This window comes from Lathamus discolor, chromosome 1, assembly GCF_037157495.1.
Source record: "Lathamus discolor isolate bLatDis1 chromosome 1, bLatDis1.hap1, whole genome shotgun sequence".
Classification (NCBI taxonomy): Eukaryota; Metazoa; Chordata; class Aves; order Psittaciformes; family Psittacidae; genus Lathamus; species Lathamus discolor.
The window spans coordinates 67,998,011-68,021,591 of NC_088884.1; the positions used below are offsets into that span (position 1 = coordinate 67,998,011).

The 23,581-nt window shown below is 44.0% G+C and overlaps 1 protein-coding gene across 1 annotated transcript; it reads left to right on the plus strand.

Annotated features, from left to right (window-relative positions):
• The first annotated feature begins 639 nt into the window (after positions 1-639).
• RANGAP1 (Ran GTPase activating protein 1) lies at positions 640-21,966 on the plus strand. Its single transcript, XM_065677372.1, has 17 exons — positions 640-765; positions 1,252-1,292; positions 2,782-2,917; positions 4,130-4,257; positions 5,361-5,420; positions 6,055-6,234; positions 7,528-7,662; positions 8,830-8,988; positions 9,162-9,275; positions 11,004-11,103; positions 11,491-11,575; positions 11,971-12,112; positions 12,574-12,687; positions 13,011-13,113; positions 14,813-14,901; positions 16,545-16,666; positions 21,085-21,966. Exons 3-17 carry the CDS (start codon positions 2,806-2,808, stop codon positions 21,152-21,154), a joined length of 1,713 nt encoding a protein of 570 aa, XP_065533444.1. The 5' UTR covers positions 640-765; positions 1,252-1,292; positions 2,782-2,805; the 3' UTR covers positions 21,155-21,966.
• Positions 21,967-23,581: the final 1,615 nt, after the last annotated feature.

Genomic DNA, 23,581 nt, shown 5'->3' on the forward strand with positions numbered 1-23,581 from the left:
AGCAAACTGGTGCTTTTTGCATCCTGAAGTAGGAATGACTGCGCACTGCTGGATGAAACGCTTTCCTTAGCGGAAAGGTTTGACAGTAACACCTAAGTACAAGATGAGATCTGCAGAGACATTATCTAAATAAGGCTTCACAGGAAAAGGCACTCGTGTGTCACCTGTGGGTATCTGGGAAGCCTACAGAGCAACTCAGAGCTCCTCTGGCCACATCCTCCCTGAGCCACTGCCGTGAAAGCGGCCTGACCGCACACCCCAGATCCACTCGGTCCTCCGACACCGGTGGCAAGGCTGCCTCGGAGCCCAGGCGGCAGCAGCAGTGGTGGCCGAGGGCAGGGACAAGGGCCGGTGTCAAACGTCCTCGCTCGAGCCACAGGACACGGGTACAAAAGCCAAACCCGGGTCCCCTCCCGACACAGCGACTCCATGCGAGGCACGCCGGATACTCCCCTCCTCCAGGACTACACATCCCGGCGTGCCCCACGGCTGACGCCGCCGCGCAGGCCGCGTAGCCCCGCCCACACGTAGCGAGGCCTGCCGGCTGCGGCACGCAGGCCGTCCGCACCCGGCGCGGGGCCGGGGGGGGGGCTGTGACGTCACGCCGCACAGCCAATCCCGCAGCTGAGAGCAGAACTGCCGGCGTTCAAATCCTCCGCCTCCGCCACCCGCCCCTCACCCATCGTCCCCGGCGGCCGCGGCGTGCGGGTTCGTGCCGGCGACAGTCCATTGCTTTTCCCGGCCGGGCGGCAGCCGGATCGCTCGGTGAGGCGAGGCGGGGTGAGGTGAGGCGGCAGCCGCCTGCCGCCGCAGGGGTAGGGGGCATCGGTGCCCCGGCCCGGGGCGGCCGGGCCCGTTAATGGGGGTGTCGGGGTGGGGCAGCGTGGCCGGCGCTCGGCAGCGTTCTCGGCGGAAATGGGGAACCCTCAGCAGTCACCGGGGCTCGCTGCGCTGGAGGCCGGTGCAGGACCGGCTGGAGGGTAACCTTGGGCTGTCACCCAGCGCTCCCGGGGAGCAGGGCAGGCCTCTCCTTAGGGCAGCGCAGCAGGTTGCTGTTGTGTGGTGTGTTGGAGTGGATAGTGTTGTAATTAAAGCAATTCCCGTTTTGGTTTTCTTTTTCTTAGATCACTGGGCAACATACAGTTTCACAGATTCTTTAAGTAACAAGGAAACCTCTCTCCAGGTGCTTCCAGGCTGTGGTTGTAGTTGCTAAATGTACTAACTCTTCCATTTTTATTATGATCTCTTTAGAGCTTTTTCTCTGGAAGACGTAGCAGTTCAAGAGACTTCTGGTAGGTTGACAATTGGGTGTGGTTGGTGTGCTTGCAGTAAAACATGCTTCAGGATGTGATGATGAATTTGTATGTTGAAGTTGGGCAGTAGCCTGTGTGTAAGTTGAAGAAAGTAAAAGAGGATTTAAGAGAAAGAGAAGCAAAGGGTGTGAATACACCTGCAGAGTACCGAAGAGAATCAAAGTAGAGCAGAACTAATTTTTTAAACAGTAGAGTTAATGAGGTATTTGAAAGTAAATTTAATAATTGAGCTAGGTTAATAGTCCGAATTCTTTGGATCCTAGCTTTTGTTCCTGTTTGGTAAAGCCTTCATGGGTGAGAGGGTATCCTCTTTATTCCTTCTTGGTGTTGGATTGGGAGATGTTGGTAATGTCTATCAGTCTGGTGTCTGTGTGGTAAGAGGGGAGTAAGTTGTGTGAGCATCTTTCTACTGGCAGCACTTACCTGAGATGACAGTCTTCCTAGAAAAGTGATATTGATAACGTTGGAGATCTTTTTTTCCCTGTGTTCAAAAGCAAAACTGAAGTTAATGAAAGCTGGAGGGAAGTTGTACTCTGTGAAGCTGAAGGCTTCATAACTAGGTATTAGGAGGAGAGTATGAATATGCAACTTCTGTTTAGGGGGTATTTTAAAATCAGCACTGTTGAGCTCAAGGAGCTGCAAGGGTGTGGGGCCATTTCTTTTTCAGACAGAATGGACAGGAACCAGTTTTCTGTCATAGGAATGAACCTTCATCTCTTCTGATGCCTGAAGTCTGTTTTATAAGTGTGTTGCTTCTAAGCACTAGTTGTGTGTAGTCTTTTATCCCAGCAGAGGTGCTGGGATAAGAAACATGCTCTGTTTATCCTGCTGAATGAATGGAGGCCAGTTACTTTATGCAGTGATTGATAATCATTAAATAATGGTATGCAGGTTCTACTAGGCAAGGCTAGCAAAACTTGCCTCAAGGCAAAAATATTTGCTTATCCTTGTGTATCCTGGTGTAAGACCATTCTGCTTAATGTGTGATGAATCAGTGCGGGATATCTGCAAAGAAAGAGAGCCCACAAACCTGAGAGTTTTGGATGCAACATGTGATGCTTTCAGCAACTCAGCAGTTCTAGAACTGTGCTGACAAGGGCACTACTGGGGACATCACTAGAAAGGAAAAATGGTTGTTTTCACTCTGGCTTACTTTGGAGGACAGGGCAGATGTGCAGCAGGTCTAACTAAAAGTTGGGGTTTGGGGAGAGAGGAATAGTATAATGGCAAAAGTATTGCCAGAGTAATGTCTTAATGTGGCATTAATTCATAGTTTTAGCTACTGATTAAGTATTACAACTCCATCAAAACCCAAGTCCTGTCAGTACTGGAAGAATCAACACCATCTGACTGGTTTTGGAATATTAATCTAGCCTACCTAGCTGCCATAAGCAAGCTATGGGGAAAATGCTAATGATTATGGATTGTAGTTTGCTTTCTGATGTTGACAGTTTCTTTGAATTGACAGCTCAGCACTTGGAAAAGCAGAAAAATGGCATCAGAAGACATCACTAAGCTTGTGGAGTCACTTGCCAAAACGAAAGTGGGTGGTGGACAGTTGAGCTTCAAAGGCCAGAGCCTTAAACTCAATACAGCTGAAGATGGTAAGAGAAAATACCCTTGTGTCTGGGAAGTGTGTCCCTGAACTTCTAAAGTCTTGTGGTAAACCTCCTTCTAATTCTGCAGGGACAAGTTGTCATATTAGCTGTGATGCAAGGGTCATTCAGCTACAGTTGCTTCTGATAGAGATGCTTCCTTCCCTTGCACCCTGGTAGTGCTACAGATGGTACAATTGTGGTTTTATCTCCCTGGTGTATAATTCTTGTTCCTTGGTGTTCTCTCCAAGTGCTTTTGGCAGTCACTGGGCATTAGAAGCCACTACTTTTAAAAACAGTAAGCAAATGAATGACAGCTTACTTACTGACAAGTAGGTGCCTTAAAGACCTGCACAGAGGGAATGGCTGACAGTCTATTGCAATGTCTTCCCAAATTGTGACTAGTTTGTTGGACTCCTGCCACTTTTTTCCTGGCTTTTTTTTTTTTCTGGTATATATTTCCCAATTAAAAATGTCTTCTAATGTAGCTGCTAATATAGTAAATACCTGGAGAATATGTATATGTTTAGATCAACATTTCTGCCACACCAAGAAACAGCATGTTCTTCAGAAAGGTTTTGTGTAGTACATACTTATGATCTTGAGGTCCTTTCCAACCCTAACTATTCTATGATTCTATTCCAAAGGTGATGCTTTTGTTGTATGCCAATTTAATAGTGCAAAGCCACTGAACTACGGGTAAAGGCTTTGGAACTTGAGAATAACTGACAGGAGAGGGTCTGTAGCCTGCTCCTGTGTCTTGCATAGGATTACTCTGAAGTTAAATTGCTTCACCCTGACATGTTTGCTAAACAGGCATCTACTTTTACCAGTCAGTGGGAACTTTTTCCTGTTGATGTGGCACCAGTTCCCATCAGCTTTTAGCTTAGTCCTTACATCTTTGTAGTCATATGCACTCTAGCCCCATAACCAAGTGCTGAACAGCAGAGGAATCTTTCTTAGGAAGTCAGGAAACTTACTCTTGCAAATAGGAGAATGGCTATCTGAGAATAAAGCTAGAAATAAAGCATGGCAAGGCAGGATGAGGAATGGAGAATGTTCCCTTTAGTGACCTGACACTTCAGCTCTGTTCCCATTGCTCTGTTCCCCTTCAACTGTTTTCCATAAGGGTAGAGTTGCGTGAGTATTGCTGCATCGAAGTGTTACTGTGGTACCCAAGGTGATAGCTGAAAGGCCTACAAGACTATCTGCTTTTTGCAGCTGAAGGAGTTACCAAGCAAATTGAGGAGTTTGATGGCCTTGAGGCATTGCGCCTGGAAGGCAACACGGTGGGTGTGGAGGCAGCAAAGGTCATTGCCAAAGCCTTGGAGAAGAAATCGGAGCTCAAGGTGAGATACTCAAGTGGGGGCTAATTGAAGGGGAAGTAATGTAGAAATATTGAAGGCCTAGCTATGCTTTCCCTCCAGTAGCCTGTCTTGAGTAAGGCCCAGAACTTGGTTGGTGGCTCTTCCATTAGGAAGAGCAACCATATGAAAATATGGCAGAACTCGGGGACTTCAGGATAATGGGAACACTTTCTGCATTCCTAACTGTTCCTATTCAGTGGGCTTCCAATTTTAAAGCTGGAAAGCTGTGCAAGGAAGAGCCTCACTGCAGAGGTAGGATCTGTGAACAAATGACTGACAAAAAAATTTAAGTTCTAATGGAAAAGCTGGGTCATATAATCTTGGGAATGATCAGATTGTCTGAAACATAAGTCTTCAGGGCATGCCTGAATTGGGAAGATATAATGCAGTGCACCATGAAGTTTTTCTGTGTTCAAGATACAGTTTCTCTACTGTGTTCTAGCCTAATGCTAAGCACTGGAACTGTTTGTCCAAAAAAGGGGTGAATGCTTCATCCCTGGCAGTGTTAAAAGCCAGGCTGGACTGAGTCTTAGATAACATGTTTTAGCGTGTGGTGTCCCTGCCTATGGCGGGGGGTTGGAACTTGGTGGTCTTAAGGTCCTTTCCAACCCCTACTATTCTGATTCTATAATGCCGTGCTGCTAGAGACACTGTCCTTTGCAAGAGAGGAGCAGGAAACACTGATTCACATTAATCACCCAAGTGTGGCTTTTCAAGCAAATTCAGATTGTTGAGCTTCATACCTTAGGAAAATCTGCATTCCTAATGTATCCTTTGGTTTCCTGCTGCTTTTTTTCTGTGGTAATCATCTCAGCAGAAAAGTATTCCAGCTTGAATTAAAAGCAAGAATTCTTGTATAGTGTTAATTTATAATGTGCATTTCAGTGGGTTTATGTCCTTACAGGTGAAGTAGTTGTAACTTTGGTTGTTGTAGGTCTTTAATACAAACAAATGACAAGCCCAAGGGAAGACATAGTATTAAGATGTCCCAGTGATGTAATGCAGCTTGTATGTGTACATCTCTGTATAACTAGTGATTGTCCTAAATATTTTAATGGTTTCTACCTGTGTGTTTGTTATTTTAGAGGTGCCATTGGAGTGACATGTTCACAGGGAGGTTAAGGTCTGAGATCCCTCCCGCTTTGGTAAGTAAAAAGCAGATCTGAGACTGCTGACTAACTTTTTTCACCTGTCATGCTTTTTGTGGGAGTATATTTTTTCAGTAGAGCTGGTCTTTATGCTGTTAACATTTGAGTGTCTCACTAGATAAATGATTCTTATTTTTGCTCCCTCTGTATAAGGTGGAAAAGTGTAGATGAAAGGTCAAATGCAAGTCCATGCTTGTGAAGGAGCTTGTCACTTGGGAAAATACCCTCATGACAGAATGGGAGTTAAGCTTTCTAAAGCATGTGGCCATCTCTTCCAAGAGCGTTACAGAGCTCCCTGCTTCCTTGAGTCCTGTGAAACAAAAAATGATAAACTCAACAGAATGGAAACAATATGTCCTCTAGCAGTGTAGAGGGGGGAAAATCACTTTGAGATATGTGTTTGACCTAAAGGGATGGGATAACTTCTTGGTAACTTCCTTATGATTATTTTCAGCTTAATTTGCACAACTTCTTCTCTGGCTTTAGCTGTAAAATTTTGCTTCCCTGTATGGTTTTTCTGAAGGACTTCAAAGTGGAAATTTTTTGCAGCATCCCTGTCATACCTAGCCACTGCAGTGATGCTATCACTAAGTCAATCCACTCCCACCCGCTGCCATCTGTTTCCTTACAGATAGCTTTGGGGGATGCACTCATTGCTGCTGGAGCCCAGCTGGTGGAGCTGGACCTGAGTGACAATGCCTTTGGGCCAGATGGAGTGCGTGGCTTTGAGGCACTGCTGAAAAGCCCTGCGTGCTACACCCTACGGGAGCTCAAGCTCAACAACTGTGGCATGGGCATTGGCGGTGGCAAGGTAAGGGTTATCTACTTTTTAGTGATGAGGTCGGAGCCTGGGCTTGGCTTCACACTGCCCTGTGTAGAATCACAGAATGCTTGAGGTTGGAAGGGATCTTTGGTAATTGTCTAGATCATCTCCCCTGCTCAGGGCAACTTGACCAGGTTGCTCAGGGATGTGTCGAGTCAGGTTTTTATCTCAAAGGATGGAGACTTTTGATAAGCTCTCTGGATAGTCTATCCCAGGGTTTAAAAAACCCTCATATACACACACCAAAAAAAAAAACCCAAACCACTTTTTTGTGGGTTTGAATGGGTTTTTCTCTGCATCATTTTGTGTGCATTTGTCTGGCTTTCCCTTTAGGCCCCCTTATCTTGTGAATAACATTGTGTTGCTCTGGCTGTTCTTACACATGGATAAGATCTCCCCGAGAGCCTTCTCCAGTTTTAATTCCATCTCTCAGCACTCTCCCAGTATGTAAAATTCTTCAATTCCTCAATCATCCTCAGGACCCTTTGCTGCACTCACCCAAGTATGTTCATGTAGGAGCCTGAAACTGGACACAGTACTTGGTTGCATTTCAGAGGGCAGAGCAGAGACTTCCCATGACCTGATGACAATATTTTTCCCTAAGGCCCAGTAGATTTTTCTCCTCTGCAAGTGCATCTTGCTAGCCCACAGTCAACTTCTCATCTACTAGGACCCTCAAGTTCTTCTCTGCCAAGTTATTTTACCCCCAGCTTATGCTGGTTTATGGTGTTATTCTTCCCCATTTGCAGGACTTCCCATTTCCTTTTAAACTCAAGATTGTTGCTTGCCCCTTTTTTCAGTCTCCACATCCCTTCCTTCTACATGCTTTCCTGGATGAATTTCTGAAGTATGAAAAGCTCATCTGTTTTTATTGAGCATAGGAAAACATTTTTTGTCCTAAACGTTAAGTATCCCTGTCAAGGGAGCTGGTAAACTTGGATTTGAGAATACAGTGTTACCAACCCTAGCACTGAAGGGATGCCTGTTGGAAGAAGCAGAAAACTGGGACTGCTATCATTAAGGTATATATGTTTACCTGTTTAAGAATCAAATGTTCTTAGCGGGGTCACTGTCTTCTAGTTTTGCGACGTTATTGAGTCTTGCTGAAGACTGTACTGTGAAAGTGCTGTAGTTAGACAGTTTTATTGTATACCCTATTATATGTAGATCAGGTACATATCGGTGGTGACAAAAGTGTTTGAGAGCTGAGTCCTCAAAACACATTTGGATTCCTTCAGAATGGGATGCTGAGGTAGTATAAACTACTTGTTTAATCTTTAGATATTGGCAGGTGCTCTAAAGGAGTGTCACAGGAAATCAAGTACCCAGGGCAAGCCTCTTGCTTTGAAAGTATTTGTGGCTGGCAGAAATCGTCTGGAGAATGATGGTGCCACTGCTCTGGCTGAAGCTTTTGGGGTAAGTACCAAACCAGAGCTCCTTAACAGCAAATAGGAGCAAGGTGTGCTTAAGGGCTAATGTTAAAGGTAATGTACACAGAGCTTGCTTCAGCTTCGAGGCAATGGCTGGTTGCTTCACTAAAGTAGCAATGTTGTTTGCTGAAACTGAAGTCTTCATCAAGTGCAGGTAGAATTGATGACTGTTTCTGTGACCCAAGTTTCCAAACACATAATTAGTGGCTGTGTAAAGTAGTTACTTGAGGGAGAAATAGGGATCTCCTGAGTAATTTAATAATAGCCCTATTCCTTCTCCTCCCTCTGTGCTAATGGAGTTTATCTGGGGTTAGGTATACCAGCTGACCTCTTAAGTGCTTCTTTGCCTAGTTGTTCAATCATCTGGCAAAAGTAACCTAGTATTTTCACTAGCATCCTCCTTTAGGGGCTCTAAATGCTTCCTTAGCTTTTTCTAGGTGTCACTGGCCAACTTGCACTGTCATTGGGGGAAGAGAATTCATTGTAGTTGGGGGCACCTAATTCCTTCTTTCCTCCGTTGGTGCTAAAAGTGACTTCTGAATTGTAATGCATATTGTCAGATATATTAATGATATTGCAGGTTGTAGGCTTTTTTTTTTTTTGTAAAGAGCTATCTGGAGGTGACTGACTACTCGGTAATCATGGCAGAAATAATAGATACATATGCATAAGTGATTTGTAAGGAATTCAGATGAAATGGCATTATGAAAATGGGATTCATTATTGGTTTGCAACATGCTGTTTAGACCATAAACAGTGTTCATACTGAATTTTTTATGGGTTTGCTTCTGCAGTCAAGGTAAAATGTAGATCTTAATCAGAAAAATACTGTATCCAGTGGTGCTGCTTGGTCTGTTTCAGTATTATTAAACAAAGGGTGAAGAACTCCTGTCTTAAGGTATCTAGAGTAGGTGTGCCAGGAGGATGCCACTTGTGAATCTTAAAATCAGGGCTTTGTGTTAATATGACACTTGTTATGAGCCTGCAGTTTCACTTAACTTTGTGACATAGTAGCTGGTAAATAATACTGTGTAGAGGAACTGAGTTCTGAGTTGGAAGAAAACAATTTTAGGCAAATCCTAAAGAGTGGAGCTCTACTACTGAGTTGAAATATGTCTCCTGACAACTTTTTTCATATGCAATCCTTTCCCAGATCATTGGGACCCTAGAAGAGGTCCATATGCCACAGAATGGAATTAACCATCCTGGCATCACAGCACTGGCCCAGGCCTTTGCTATCAACCCACTGCTTAAGGTTATAAACTTGAATGACAACACCTTCACAGAGAAAGGAGCTGTGGCCATGGCAGAGGTGAGTTGTCCTAAGCAGTGGCTTTGGGTTTGTCTCTCCAGATACGGCTAGCCTTAGCACCTCCGAGTGGTGGAGGCTGGTGCTGTGCTGTGTTGGGAAAGATGACCTTCCAGGAGTGATAGGACATTTACTTGCTTGCATGTCTGTACTTTCAAATTTGTGCTGTCATGCAGACTCTGAAGCTACTTCGGCAGATTGAAGCGATCAACTTTGGAGACTGCCTGGTGCGTTCGAAGGGTGCTGTTGCTATTGCTGATGCTGTTAAAGAAGGGCTTCATAAATTAAAGGTATTGAAGTCTTGCTGTTCAGCTTTGAATCTCTTTAGAAAATGCCTCTTTCTGTGTCTTGCTGTCCATTTTCCTACCACTACTGATTATTTTAAAGTGGGATTTACTTCAGGCTCTGTGCTTACAACTCAAAAGCAATAAGCTGTAGCGTAGCTCAGTGGCATCATCTCATCCAGCTAAGCCTATTCAACATGGAGTTGTACCAGTGACTCAGCTTGACGTTTTTGAAGCTCTTGATTCAACTCAGCAAGTTGCTGTTCAAGAAATCTAATAACAGAAGTATCTGCTTTTTTAGAACCTCTCAGAAGGTCTTGAGTGAGGATTGAAATGTTACTCTTCATGAACAGCTTCAGCATTTCAAAGTTCATGCAGTTAATGCTTTTTCTTTGTTAGGGCATGTATCAAAGGTCCAAATACTTTTAGCTTTTTTGGCAATACCAGAGCCTCCTACATCAGTATTTGCATTTGACAACATTCTAGACAAGCCCAAGTCCAGTCAGTAGTGTAAGTAAGCCAGGTTCTCTAGAAACACCTGCCATGGGTCACAACTGCACCAGGCCAGATGCTGAACACGCAATTCCTTATCTTGCAGGCTTAGTCAAAGACAAAACTTCAGCTCAATGCTAATATTTACACGTATGAACATGGTGCAGAAAGAAGTAGGTACTTTGTGTTACATCACTTGCTCAGGCTTCTCTTGGTTATACTGGAACTGGTCTGAATCTCCCAGGAAAACTTAAGGATTCTACTGGAAGTATTGAGATGAACTGCTAGAAGTTAAATCCTATTTTCTAGAGAAGTGGTTAAGGGAGGGTGACATGAAGCAATCATAGCTGATTCATTCTGTTCAAGGACTGCTTCCCTTTTGCTGTTAATATTAAATCCCTTCTCAGCAAAGGGGATTGAGCACAGTGTGGAATGGTGGGGGATGGTGTCTGGCTGCTGGATAACTTTACTCTTATTAGTCTGTCCACACTGTTTCTCTTCTGGCTGTGTTTATCAGTAGCAGTACCACTTATAATTTCTTTTGAAGTCTAACCTGTGACTAAAGTGTCCAAAAGCAAATGTGCATTCCACTTTGTATAGTATTTACCTTTCTTCGGTAAGGCTTACTGGTGTGAGTTCTGGAATGCTCTCATGACCCTCGAACAAGTGAAGATCACCAGTCAGCTGATTGCTAAGGACTGAAATGTCCGCTACCTTTTAGGCAATCAGTCAGAACAGTGTGGTCTCTGTGGCTATTTTAGTGGAGTAGTTGCCTTCTGTAGTGCTGCTTTTAATGATAGTCTGTATCAAAATGCCCCTTTTAGGTATATGAAGCAGGGGGTATGTCAGGTATTATTTCCAATTAAAAGTACTTTTTCTTCCAAGATCATGTTCAAATAAATCTTTCCAGAGCTCTTGTGAGTACATGAAGCTTATGGGGATGATAGATATTAAGAATTCTGCAAACATCATAGAACAGCGAGTTGGAAGGGACCTTAAAGCTCATCAAGTTCTAACCCCCCCCCCCAGCTTATGGGCAGGGTTCTACTACACCAGGTTGCACAAAACCCCATCCAGCCTGACTTTAAACAATTCCAGGGATAGAGCAGCCACAGCTTCTCTGGGCAACCTGTTCCAGTCTCACCACCCTCATAGTACAAAGCTTCTTCCTTATATCTAAATATACCCCTTTCAGTTTAAAGCCATTACTGATTCTCTTATCAATGTTCTTCTGCTTCATAGGAACTGAATTTGTCCTTCTGTGAGATCAAACGAGATGCTGCTCTGACAGTTGCTGAGGCTGTTGAAGATAAGACAGAGTTGGAGAAATTGGATCTCAATGGTATGCAAGTTTGCTGGATCAAAGTGTGTTTAGTCTGATCCTAATGAGAAAGCACTAGGAAGAATATTGACAGTATCGCACATTCTAGCCTTACAATTGTCAGCATTTAAAAAATGGAAATCTGAGAGTTGCTGAACTTGGGTGACTTTACAGGAAGTAAAAATTAGGGGGCTGGCTTGTCTCCAACAGTTGTGTAATGCTGCTGAAGTGGGTTTAACATCTCTTTGATTCTCATAACAGAAGTCTGCCTTGCTGCCTGTAAAGTATTGTGTAGGAATAAGTGATAATGGCTCAATTTCAGAAATGAGAGAGACAAGAATACACAGCTAAGTCCTCAAGGACAAACTTATGTGCATCTGTTAGGTCTATTCTCTTCTATCAACCTAGGTAACTGTCTGGGAGAAGAGGGATGTGAGCAACTCCATGAGATTCTTGAAGGCTTCAATATGGGAACTGTGCTGGGATCTTTGAGGTAGGCAAGATACCAGAGTTTAATTTGGAAATTTTATATAAATTGTCATAAACGCTTTCATTCATCTGTCAGTTTTAAGACAAAAGCTGCAACATTCCAGATGGATGTTGAACTGAGCATTAAGTGTGGAGCACAATCAAGGGATTCCATAAGTAGGATAAACCTTGTGTCTTGTTTTAATTGATGGACTTGGTATTGACTGCATTTCTTGCTCTTTGCTTGCCCTTGTCAACTGGGTGACTGAAGCCTGAGTCCTCTCAATCTGTAGCTGGAGATGTACCACCTGCAGTATATCTTGCAGGGGAGGCTGCTTTTTTGCTCTTGAAAAGAAGTTTTGAGTTCCAGTGTACAGGAATTGCAAGTGTGTAATGTAACATGTAACTCTCAAACCTTAGTGATGATGAAGGGGAGGAGGAAGATGATGAAGAGGATGAGGAGGAGGATGAAGATGAGGAGGAAGAAGAACAGCAACAGCTGAAGGAGAGAGGACAGGGAGAACAGGAGTCACTCACTCCTAAGAAGATAATTGATTCACAGGTAAGCTTGCTACCAGATGCATTCCTGTTTCCTCAGCTGGAGGAAATTGAAGGAGGAAATGTGATCTGGAGTGGATCTGACCTTGGAGTGCTGGGAGGTGTTAGTGTTCCTGTGTGAACTGGCAATGTAGTAACAGTGAGGTAACATGAAGGAAATAGGTGAACTGCAAACATGCTTTGGTAAAGTGAACATGTGCACCCCTGCATGAAGGGATAGGCTGAGTAATGGTCATAACAAACGGGGGTAGAAGTCTTCCCATGTTTGGAAAACAGTGGGCACCTTGTATGTGCAATGCCATGCAGTTGAACTAGCACATTTTGGCTCTTTCAACTCCGGGCTCATTCCAGCCTCAAAGTTTTCAAATAGAACAAATCCTGACCTGGTGTACCTGTGTCCTGCCTTTGCTGCTGAACTAATTTATTTACTTTGAAGAGTAAATTGATGGACTCTGCCTGTTTCAGGATTCAACTCCAGTGCCATCTCCTCCTGTGGATGTTGCCACATTCCTTGCTTTCCCATCACCAGAGAAGTTGCTGCGACTAGGACCAAAGTGCTCTATGCTGATAGCTCAGCAGGTAGGTGAGCCAGTAGTCTTCTGTGCTTGTCTTGAAGAATCATTTGATCTCCAGAGGTGGTAACTTTCTCTAGAGACCTAGATTTGTGTCTTCTCCCCAGTGATCCCAAGGAACCTAATGGAAGCACAGGATGCAGTTAATGCTTATACTGGCACCAGGGCTTCTGCTTAGAGTAATTTTGTGGTGTTTATTCCTTGTGATATGGCCAAGGCAAAACTGATGTCAGTCAGCTGAAGGCTGTAATTCTTGTCACAGCCTTATCAGAGACCCATTTTCTGTAGCTGGTGAGCATTGTACTGAATGGTCTGGTTTTTGTCTTTCAGACAGATACATCTGATGTGGAAAAAGTAGTTACAACTCTGCTAAGGATATCATCGGTTTTCAAAGATGAAGCCCCAGTGAAAACAGCAGTGCATGAAACAACAGGTGACTGGGCATTTCTTCATTTCATGGTGTGATCTGCTTCAGGTCAAGGACACCAGTGTGACCCTGTGGGCCAGGCCATAGGACTGTTTTGTCCCTGGCAGCAAGAAACCCAGATAACAAAGTACCAAGCTGTGCCATTCCATTGTGTGGAGTGAAAGAAGAGATTCATTCTGAACTTAGCCTATCTTGTGCTTCTAAAGCTTGATCAGTGTCTGTTGTAGTTGCTGTTATTGGACCTGTGTTGCCCTTCATCTCATTGATGTTAGGCTGTCAATAGAGAGTCATTCTGTGTTCCAAAGGCAGTTACTTTTTCAAGGCTGCTTACTTGGAGCATTTTTGTACAGAGTAGCCTCACCAATGTAGTATCAAGACAGTATGAAGAGAGACATCTTAGTGTCTCCTTTTATCAGTCTGAAACATTTTTAGCTTGTTCAGGAAGCAGATACTTTCAACATGAAACAAGGCACAGAAGCTAATGTACAGACAAGGAACTGTATATTGTGGAGCAGTGATTTGGCTTGGGTCATTTCCCTGTACCCTAACAGTACGCCCTTTGTTTTCACTTGGGAATTTCCAAGTGCTCCTAGGTACCTGACCATTGACTTTCATCTTTTTCAAATCCCCTGGCGGTTCTCTCATACATGAGCTATGTAATGATATTGTGCAAAAGAACTGGATCAATTACTTTTAAGACCACTTAGTGATTTAATGCTAACAAATGTGCAGTTCTCTAATTTGGAGTACGTAGACATGGTGAAACTGTTAGCTGTTGTGTCACAATAATGTGTTTTCTACAGTTGGCCATGGTTCCAATCAGCCAGAAATAGTCAGTTGGCATGTCACTAAGCCAGTGCTGGCCTTGGTGCATGCTCATTGAGTTGTCTCAAAAAATGGAGCACAGGATATTCCTCTTGTCTGAATCATACTTGTAAATGCATTTACTTCAATAGCTGTTCCTTACTACTCTTACCCCTTAGGGAAATGTAGAACCTGGCAATTACTTTCCTTCCAGGAAAGTAAGCATAAGCTGACCTTGAGGTCCCTGGTTAATGTCTGACACTGTTCTACAGCTGCTCTAGTAGGTTCTGCCTGTTCCAAGAAACCAGAACAGTCATAGGTCAAAACAGGTGCCTTGCCTACCTTGTAGACATGAGAGGCTTAAGCACTGGTTTGCCCATAGCTTGTGGCAGAATACTGGTCCTGAGGGAGCCCAGAAAACAGCTAAAGAAACTTCTCATTGTGTTCTCATTCCCTTTGGTTTCAAATGAAAGGTGAATTCTTGATGGCCTTTAAAATGTCAAGCTTCTAACTTGATGCTCTACTTCATCTGATCGTATTTATGTCTGCACATAGCATGCATGCTCAAATACATTGAGGAGAGCATGTTATGGTGCATAAGTTTGAGGTCAAATAGCATTTGAAGCTTGGCAGTGTGGGGATTTTTGGGGTTTTGTTGTGCTTTTTGGGGGTTTTGCTTGGGTTGCTCTTCCTTTGTATTGGACCTTATACTTAAGGACTGGGTTTTACTTATCTCGGTGTTTCAGAGATTATACCTGCTCCCTGAGAGACAACTGTATCTTAATGGATATTGCATCTCAAAACAGATAATGCTCCCTGAGATCCTGTATGATCAATCTCTAGCTTAAAATCTCTTACAGCATCCCTTTCTCTATTGCTTAATATGTTTATTTCGTTTTAGATGCCTTGATGAAAAAAGCCTTCACTTCTGCCACATTTAATTCAGATGCATTTGTCACAAGCCTCTTGGTCCACATGGGATTACTTAAGGTGAGGAAGCAGTGAAGAGTTAAGTTATGATCTGTTTAGGCTGTTGAAGACCAGGCTGGTTGAGTTTTGGGTAGTTATGTTGCCATGGAAGCAGCTGGGTACCTATGCATGCCTGATGCCCAGGGACAATGGAAGTCTGCAGGTCCAACAGAAATTGCAGATTGCAAGGTTGCGTTAGGATGAAGATGTCAGCTCTTTGTACCTCTTCTGCTTAATGTCCTGTGCAGTTTTAGTCATCCCTTAAAGGGAGGGAGGGTCAGGTAAGGAAATAGTGCTGCTGTTGGACTACAGTGTCTATAAAAAGCCATATCCAGGAGTTAATCTACTGTGTTACTAATGTGACTTTAGGACATCTCTTAGTAGCATGACTCAAAAACATGTATCCCAACTACTCAGGCTAGATCAGCAGCATTCAACTTCATGCTTTGGTGCATTTTGACAAATACTAGTGTTAAATGTGTAATTACAGGGAATAAATTTTCTTGTGAGAAAAGATGGGGGCATCAGGAAAGTTGAATTAATGGAAATCAGAATACCTGCAGCTTCACTTTCAGTGAGATGACTGGGGAGAGGTTCTGCACTCCTTAAGCACTCCTGCCTATTTGTGCTACAAGGGCTAGTGTTTCTCACTGCCTTCAAACCTAGAAGCTGAGAATGGACCAGTGCTGAAGCTTCCTGTCTCTGAGGGGTAAATAGAACCAGAGAGCCTTTTTTTGGTCAGTGCCTGTCTTGGAGACTACCAACTCCCTGTTACATAAAATAGCAAATATGTTTAAGGTACAAAGCATAGACCTGTGCTTCTGAAGAACTTTCAGGCCAGGAAGAGGCATTGATGAAGCCCTTGAGGGTTAGGCAGCTGATTGTCTTCTAATATAGAAGACTGCTCATGGATCAAGCATATGTGGAGAGGAAGCATCTTCCATAATTTTGTCCCACATAGCTGGAAGCACATGAGCAATGGTTATTCTGGAATGAATTCATGATTGTACATGTAGGAATATGGGTTTAGGCCTATGGAACGTCTGTAGATTGAAGGACTTTGGTTGAAATGGCAGTGGAGAAATAAATGGAAACAATATAAGAGTTGGGACATGTAGGTTAGCATCACATCAGGAGCAGGAGTAACTTGTGTATCATGTAAACAGTGGGATTAGCTTTATCTTGTACATGACTGTGAGACCAGTTCTAGGAATACTGCACCGAGTTCTGGAGGAAGCTTGACAAAGAACAGGAGACAGTATAAAAAGGAGCTACAGAATAATACAAGAGAAATTATTTTAGTGAAGGCAGCTGAATTCTTTGAGTTGAAGTCTGGAATTCTGAAAGAGAACACTCAGGGCCTCTGAGAAGGTTTTTGTAGTTTCACTTGCAAGTTCACTACTTTCCTTTAGCCATTATGACTGCTGCCACTTGATAAGTAATAGAATGTTCTTGATGCTGCTTTATTTCAGGTGATGGTGCTAGGAAGCTGTGGAATTGCCTTTGTCTTGAGAAACACTGCACAATTTAGTGACCATCTTTTCTTTCCTGCAGAAAGAAAAGCACTTCATTCAACAGAGTTTATTGCCTCTGTGAACTACAGTGGATTAGATAAAATGGTGATTTTTCTGATGTCTGACTTCATCTTCTTGTCCTTTTCTCAGAGTGAAGAGAAGGTCAAAGTTGCCCCAAGCCTCTATGGTATTCTTATGACCCTGAATCATATGGTCCAGCAAGATTATTTCCCGAAATCTCTGGCCCCAGTTCTTTCTGCTTTTGTGACAAAGTGAGTATTGTACTTGCAATGCAGTCTTTTCCACGGGAGCTAGTGAAACTGAGGGCTAATAGCTACATGAGAGATGTTCTGTTAAAGTCTATGAAATATCTGTTCTGAAATTAAGGATTAATAGTATAATAGGCCTCTACTTTTATCTTGTTTAATGCAGTATGCAAGCTTTGGAGTAAAAAAAAAATTATCTTGATCTTAAAGAAGAATTAATGGAAAGCTGGCTTTGCAACCAGCTGGCTCTGCAACAGACTACTAATGCTAGTCACAGAACAGTTGATTTTTGAACTAAAGGAAACCTGCTGAGTTTCTAGCCACTAATCTTGAGTGAACTGAGTACACTGGATCTAACTGTGCCCTCCAAATCATCCCTCTGAGTATGAGGGTCAGCAGAGCTCTGCCTGGATCATCATGCTGTGTAACACTGAATGCCAGCAGATCAAAACACTGCGAAACACAAAGGCTGAATTTGTTCCGAAATTAAACTCCCTGCTGTGACAGCAGCAAGGTTAGCAATTTTTGAGAACTGAATTGGGAGCATGTGTGCTGAAGAAGCTGCTTCTACTGCCTGCCTCTAATGTTTTTTTGTAGTATAGGTGTAGAATAAATGTCTCACTAGCTCTAGGTTTTTTTAATGCACTAATGCATATTAAGTGTAATAGCTGTGGAAGCTGTATCTGTTCTGGATTAATGGTGTGAACTTCAGCATTGATGAGACTTGGAAAAAACACACCAAATAGACCTTTCCTCAAGAGAAGGATTAAAAACTACTGTTCAGAAGTCAACAGGAGAAACAGTCTGAGATTGTCACCTAAGACAAAACAGCTGAAGCCCCAAATCTGTTTGGAGCTTAGTAGTGCTTTGGTATGAGCCCCATACCATGTAGGGTGAGAGCAGCTTTCTAACTGGTTAGAGGATGAGCCTTAAGCCTTCTTGATTTTCTTAGTATGGGTAGCATGCAGATGCTTAGAATCTTTTGCTGATAAAAGGCAGATGAATCAAATACTTGGGATCAGCACAAACTATGGGTGATTAAGGATGCAGTTAAATATTGGTAGTCCTGTGGCAGGCCAGTTGTGATAAGGTGTTGGTGTGACTGAAGCTGTTAAAGCTGATGTGTAACAGTGGTATGTGGTCAGCAACCAGCCATGCTAAGGTCAGTTTTGGAAAATAAAACCACGTAACTAGCTTGTTTAGTGGTGTGAATCCTAACCTAGAGGCCCTTCTGGTGGTACAATTTGCTGTCTATCTCTTTTGGCTTCATTAGGCTAGGAATTAGGCAATTACGGGCCAAGGATCATATGCTTTACCAGCTGAACAAATATACCTCCAAGTCTATAGGTTTAAGCAGGAAGTATCAGAACTTGCCATGTGAAGTTGTCCAGATGGATAGCAGTATTTCTGCTGTTTCCTACACTGCTGCTTGTGAACTTGCTTGTTGATCAAGTAAATATGTGCAGTATAAGGATCCAATACCAGCCCTAAAATAAAAAGGTGAAGGAAATGACTGACTTCATCAGGCATTAGCTATGTGGAGACCCAGATCGATCGTAACAAGTTCCACTTATCACCCTTCAGCCCTCCAACCAGGATTTAAGTCACTTGAAGCTGGGAGTACAGAAAGGGGACTTTGGTTCAGTGTGTTTAACAATTCTAATTGTTTATGTTGGGTTCTAGTTCCCAGAGTAACCTTATAACTCTACTTTACATGTCCTCCTAAATAAATTTGCTTACAAAAGACACTTGTCTCCCTTTCCCTGTGTACATATAGGCATCCCTCAGGCTTCAGTAAATGTTTGTCTCTAGATTGTGCTGTACATACAAAATAAGAGTAGGAGTCTGGCCTTGATTCTTGTTGAAGAGTTGATTTCATTGAATGTAGAGGCAATATTTCACTAAAAGCACAATAGGGAAAAGTGAGATTGTTCAAAGCTTCTGTAAGAGCTGTGGGAGAGTTAGGAGCCTCTCACAGTAGAAAGCAGCTCTGCCTGCCTTTGGTACGCAAGGGTGATACTACTAAGTCTGCAGTGTCCCTGGTGTTATGAAATTCTTGGAGCTGAAGCATCCTGATTTGCAAACCCTTCTACTGCAAGGTCTGGTGATACTGTAAATTTCCCTAGGTCCTGTGCAGCATGGTGAAGTCAGTGCTATATATAAGCAGTATACTTGTGTTTTATAAATACATGTATTTCTTAAAATGCTTTCCTTGAGGGAATAAGGAGTGCAGCTGTTGTGTTCTTTACAGTTGTCTGGAGAGAACAACAGTAGTTCAAGAAACATAAAGTCTCGTTAAAACAGCATGTTGTAATTTTACCCCAGCTAGCAACTAAGAACCATGCAGCTGCTTGATCACTTGCTGGTAGTGTGATGGGGGAGAGAATTGGAAGAACAGAAGTGAGAAAACATGTGGGCTGAGATAAAGACAGTTTAATAAGTAATGGAAAAGGGGTGTGTGTGTGTGCATGTGTGCAAGCAAAGCAAAATAAGGAATTAATTCACTTGTTCCCATCACTGGGCAAGTGTTCAGCCATCTCCAGGAAAACAGGGCTCAGTCACACATTACTCTGACAAACTCTGAATGCCCCTGCCCCTTTCCTCTTCCCTCAGCTTTATATGCTGAGCATAAGACTGTATGGTAAGGAATATCCCCTTTGGGCAGTTGGGATGAGCTGTCCTAGCTGTATCCCCTCCCAACTCCTTTTGCACCCCTCAGCCTACTCACTGGTGAGGTGAGGAGCAGTAAAAGCCTTGAAAGGAAAATGTCCCTGTATTATCAACACTGGTTTCAGCACAAATGCAAAACATGGCTTAGTACAAGCTACTGTGAAGAAAATGAACTACCCCAGCCAAAACCAGCACACAGCTTCTTGATTAACCTATGCCTCTTGTCTTTCCTTGGAATTCAGTCATAATAAAACCACATCCTAATCTTAAATTACTCCACTCTGTCAATCCCATGCTTCATTTACAGCAAACAGGGATGCATTTTTTTTTATATATACTTTCTAGGGTTTTTCTTTCAGGATTGTGGTTCCTTTGGGCTCCTAGAGCTGTAAATGTCTTGTAGCTGCCTAGACTGGAGCTCTGCTGCTTTGTGCTGTAAAGGGCTTTGTGCTGGAGGAGTAATTCTCCTTTCTTTTGTGACAATTTTTGATGATGTGGGTTATGTTCTCCATGCAAAAGGAATTATGGCTATGGATTGTGAGCAGCATCCATCTTACTCTGCTGCTGTCAGGCCTTATTTCCTATTTTTTTTGGACACAAGAGGGTGCTGTGAATCCACATGTGCTTTTATATAATCTTTTAGGTGAAAACACTGAAAGGATGTGGATGTCTGCCTGCCCACTGGAGGAGGTGGAGGGGTTTTTGGGGGGTGTTCTGCTGCTCTTTGCAGTGAGATTGGATCCCCTCATTGGCCTCTTTCAACAGTCTGTAGCATGGAGTGGCAGCAGTTTAACTTCACAGCAAGTGAGGAGGCTCTTGGTGTTACAAGAGGCTTGGGGTTAGGAGTGAAGGTTGAGGGAGCTTGGCTGTGATCAGCAGCAGCAGTTTAGATTCCCTATTTCCAAAAATGGGAAGCTGCCCAGATAGGATCAACCTGCCCATTGCAAACAGGGCTGCATCTTCCAAAGATGATGACTGAAATACCTTACCCAGCCACTTTGAAGATAAACTGTGAGTTGTAATTGTGTCTGTTCAGTGTGGGGCATTGAATGGCTCTTGAAGAAGTAAAAGGGGTTAACTCTCCTTGCCAATACTTCTATTGCAGCAGACATGGAGCCCTATCCTAACCAAGCACTGCAGCTGTTGCTTCTTGTTTTTACCTAGGTATTTCAATCTTTCTTTATTTCAGTTCACCCTTCTTTCTCAGATTGAATAGGTCTCACTACTATTACTTGTTAAAGATTATTTTGCTATGGTGGGAGAGATAAAATTGGCTCATAAAGAGCAGATGACTTGGTGAGTAAAGTTTTGAGTAGAAACAGGCTTGTCTTCTGTGTTTTGGGGCCTGAACAGTAGAACTATATGAAAAACCTATTGCCAGAAGTGAGGGAAGGGGGCTTCCACCCTCACCTGCTGTGTTCTACCAAAAGTGAGAGACAGTAGCATGCAGAAGCCAACAATCTGTTGCTGGTTTGTGTACCTGTGGAAATAAATGGTCTGATTCTTGGTTGTTGTCTTCCTGACTTGGATGCAGCAGCGGGAGAGTGTTTTCCACAGCAAGCTCTGAGCGGGAAGCAGTGATCTGTGCAGCAGTGAGGGAATTGTTTCAGAAGAGAGAACCAAAGGGAAAAGATGTAGGCTTTTGGATGTGCAAGCCCAGTGCATTTGAAATACTGTTTGTTTGCTCACTCAAAGTCAAATACAAAGCAGTTCTTAAATTTAGTATTTTAAATCTGTCTCTCCTCTTTCCACAGACCAAACCGTGCTCTTGACTCCTGCTCCTTTGCTCGCCACATGCTCTTACAAACCCTCCACCAGCTGTAGGAGACAAGAGACATGCTGCGGTGCCCTTCCCTCCTCGTAGGACTGTCTTCAGCAGAGAACGAAGAGCTGCATGGTGGGAGAGGATCCCAGAGCCCATACGGACACACTGTCCATGCCTCTTTCTTTTCCCTTTCTTTTTCTCTTCCTCCCACCCCCTGTAGCTCTGTCCTTCCTTCTGCTTTCATAAACATGGACAAATCATGCTGATTTCTTTTCTTCCTACTCTTCATGAAGTGACTCCCTGGTCTGCAGGGCAGGTGCTTATGCTAGAGTATGTCAGTGCTGCTCTGAGCTCTGCATGAATTGAAGAGTTCTCCACTTCGGTCGTATTGGCAAGGGTCTGTCAAGACTAATACAGGGCCCAGAAGTGCTCTCATCAGGATCAACCCAGTTGTGCATTTTATTTTATTGGACTGTGACTCCTGTCTGGTAGCATTCAGCACGGTGCAGGAGGGAGGTGATAATGTTCCTGCTTCTCCAGGCCAGGGGAGTGCTTGACCCCCTTCTGCTGCTGCCAGGTGAGAGGGGCAAGCTGTGCTCCCCTTTGCTACTTCTTTTAAGTCCATTTGTCGACAGCAGTGTGTGACTGGTTTGTATTTTAATATACAGCTCCCCTGCTGCTGTGGCTTGGAGTATCCGTGTAGTGTGGCTAACCCTGGTGGCCATTGCTTAGGGAGCAAGTGTATTTTTATTGTAAATTTTTTTTGCCATCGCCTGTGTTCTTCCTTCTTCCTGCCCTTTCCCTGTTCCTTTCCCTTCTCTTCCTGATTAGATAGGCTTGGCTTGGAAATGAATACAAAAATCCTTATGGAGTACGTGTTCCCTTTCTCCTGCCTTTGCCGAAACAGTGGGACTGTGTGTGCTGTACGTGTGTTTGAAAACTGAGCACATGCAAGGGTATGAAGAATTAGGGCTGTGCTGATCATTCTTGGGTTGGGCTGTTCTTACTTCTTGTAATGGAGTAGCAGCAGATGTCGCTCAATCTGTGTGGAGGATTGTCCATGGGCCTGCATGTGTTTTGTGGCATCTACTGTACGACTCATGAACACCCAGGCTCATCCTGCTCCCTCTTCATTCAAGCCTCTGAGAATCAACTCAGCTCTCGCTTCAGGTAGCAAAGAGTTAGAGTCATGGAATGGTTTGGGTTGGAAAGGACCTTAAGATCATTCAGTTCCAACCCCTCTGCCATGGGCAGGGAAACCTCACACTAAACCATCCCACCCAAGGCTCTGTCCAGCCTGACCTTGAACACCGCCAGGGATGGAGCATTCACAGTTTCCTTGGGCAGCCCATTCCAGTGCCTCGCCACAGGCACAGTGAAGAATTTCTTCCTCCTAGCTAACCTGAACTTCCTTCATTTTAAGCCCATCACCCCTCGTCCTCTTGCTACAGTCCCTGTTGTTCCTTCCTTCTGTTTTCATTTGGAGAAGAAGACTATTTGAAGACTATTCACCTCCCTTAACCGGCCTTGCAGTCAACGTGCAGTATAAATGGGGCCAGTGCCAGGAAAGGAGGCAAGGAAATGGAGTTAGGTGCCCCTTCCTTGTGAGAGACATGTTCCACAGCTGCCCTAAATGCAGGAGAAGCTGGTGTCAACTCCAGGGTGTGCATGGATAATAACAAGGGCTTGGGGTACTGCACTGAAATACAGTATGTGGTATGTGCAAGACCTGCTTGCATGCACTCAAATTCTTCCACGTTGTGGGCCTGCTCAGGGCAACCACTGGTGTACGGGGGTGGCTGTGGGAGGGTTTTTGTGGCTGTGATCCCACCGGGCTCAGGAAAGCAGTGTCTAGCCTGAGGTTAACAGGTGCTGCTCTTCGTGTAAGAGCAGTGTCCCTTGTTAAAACAAGGCTGCTGTAAGGGCAAAATGCATCTTCTCTCCATTTCTGTGACTGAAGCTTGGAACTCCTCTGTGTCCAGATGGGTGAAAAACAACTGAAGTGGAGGTACCTGTGCCTACAGAAGGAGCTTCAGTCACTGCAGGCCGAGCCCTGCCTCTTTCACCTCCTTCCTGGCTCATTCCTTCAGCTGTCTGATGCACAAGCAAATCTCTAAAGTTTTGCCATCAGCTTCAGGGCAAAACTGGGACGTAAAAGAATCTGTGGTTTCTGTCAGTCTTGAACACAGCTTTTCTTGAGGCTCCTTGGGGTCTTGCTGCTCTTCATGTCCCTCCACCCTGGAGGAGGGTCATGGAGAAAAGGAACATGATGAGACCAAACCAAAAGGTTACGCTGTACAGGAGGCCATCTGCAGTGGGTCTGGTGGAGCACTGTGTGTGTATGCAGAGCCTGCTAAAGGTCAGAGGGATGCTGCTGCTCCCCCACTGAGCTGTGGGCCAGGTTGTGGGGCGAATGTGCGCGGGAAGCCTTGAGGAGCCATAGTAGCGGAACAAGCTTGAGATGCTGATCCCTAAGTGTTTCTCAA

What these genes read in the sequence shown, in the direction of transcription:
- RANGAP1 (XM_065677372.1), top strand. Translation starts at nt 2,806, where the DNA reads ATGGCATCAGAAGACATCACTAAGCTTGTGGAGTCACTTGCCAAAACG. An exon ending in GGAGAAATTGGATCTCAATG is followed by an intron (nt 11,104 to 11,490) that starts GTATGCAAGTTT and finishes CTATCAACCTAG; the next exon opens with GTAACTGTCTGGGAGAAGAG. An exon ending in ACTGTGCTGGGATCTTTGAG is followed by an intron (nt 11,576 to 11,970) that starts GTAGGCAAGATA and finishes CTCAAACCTTAG; the next exon opens with TGATGATGAAGGGGAGGAGG.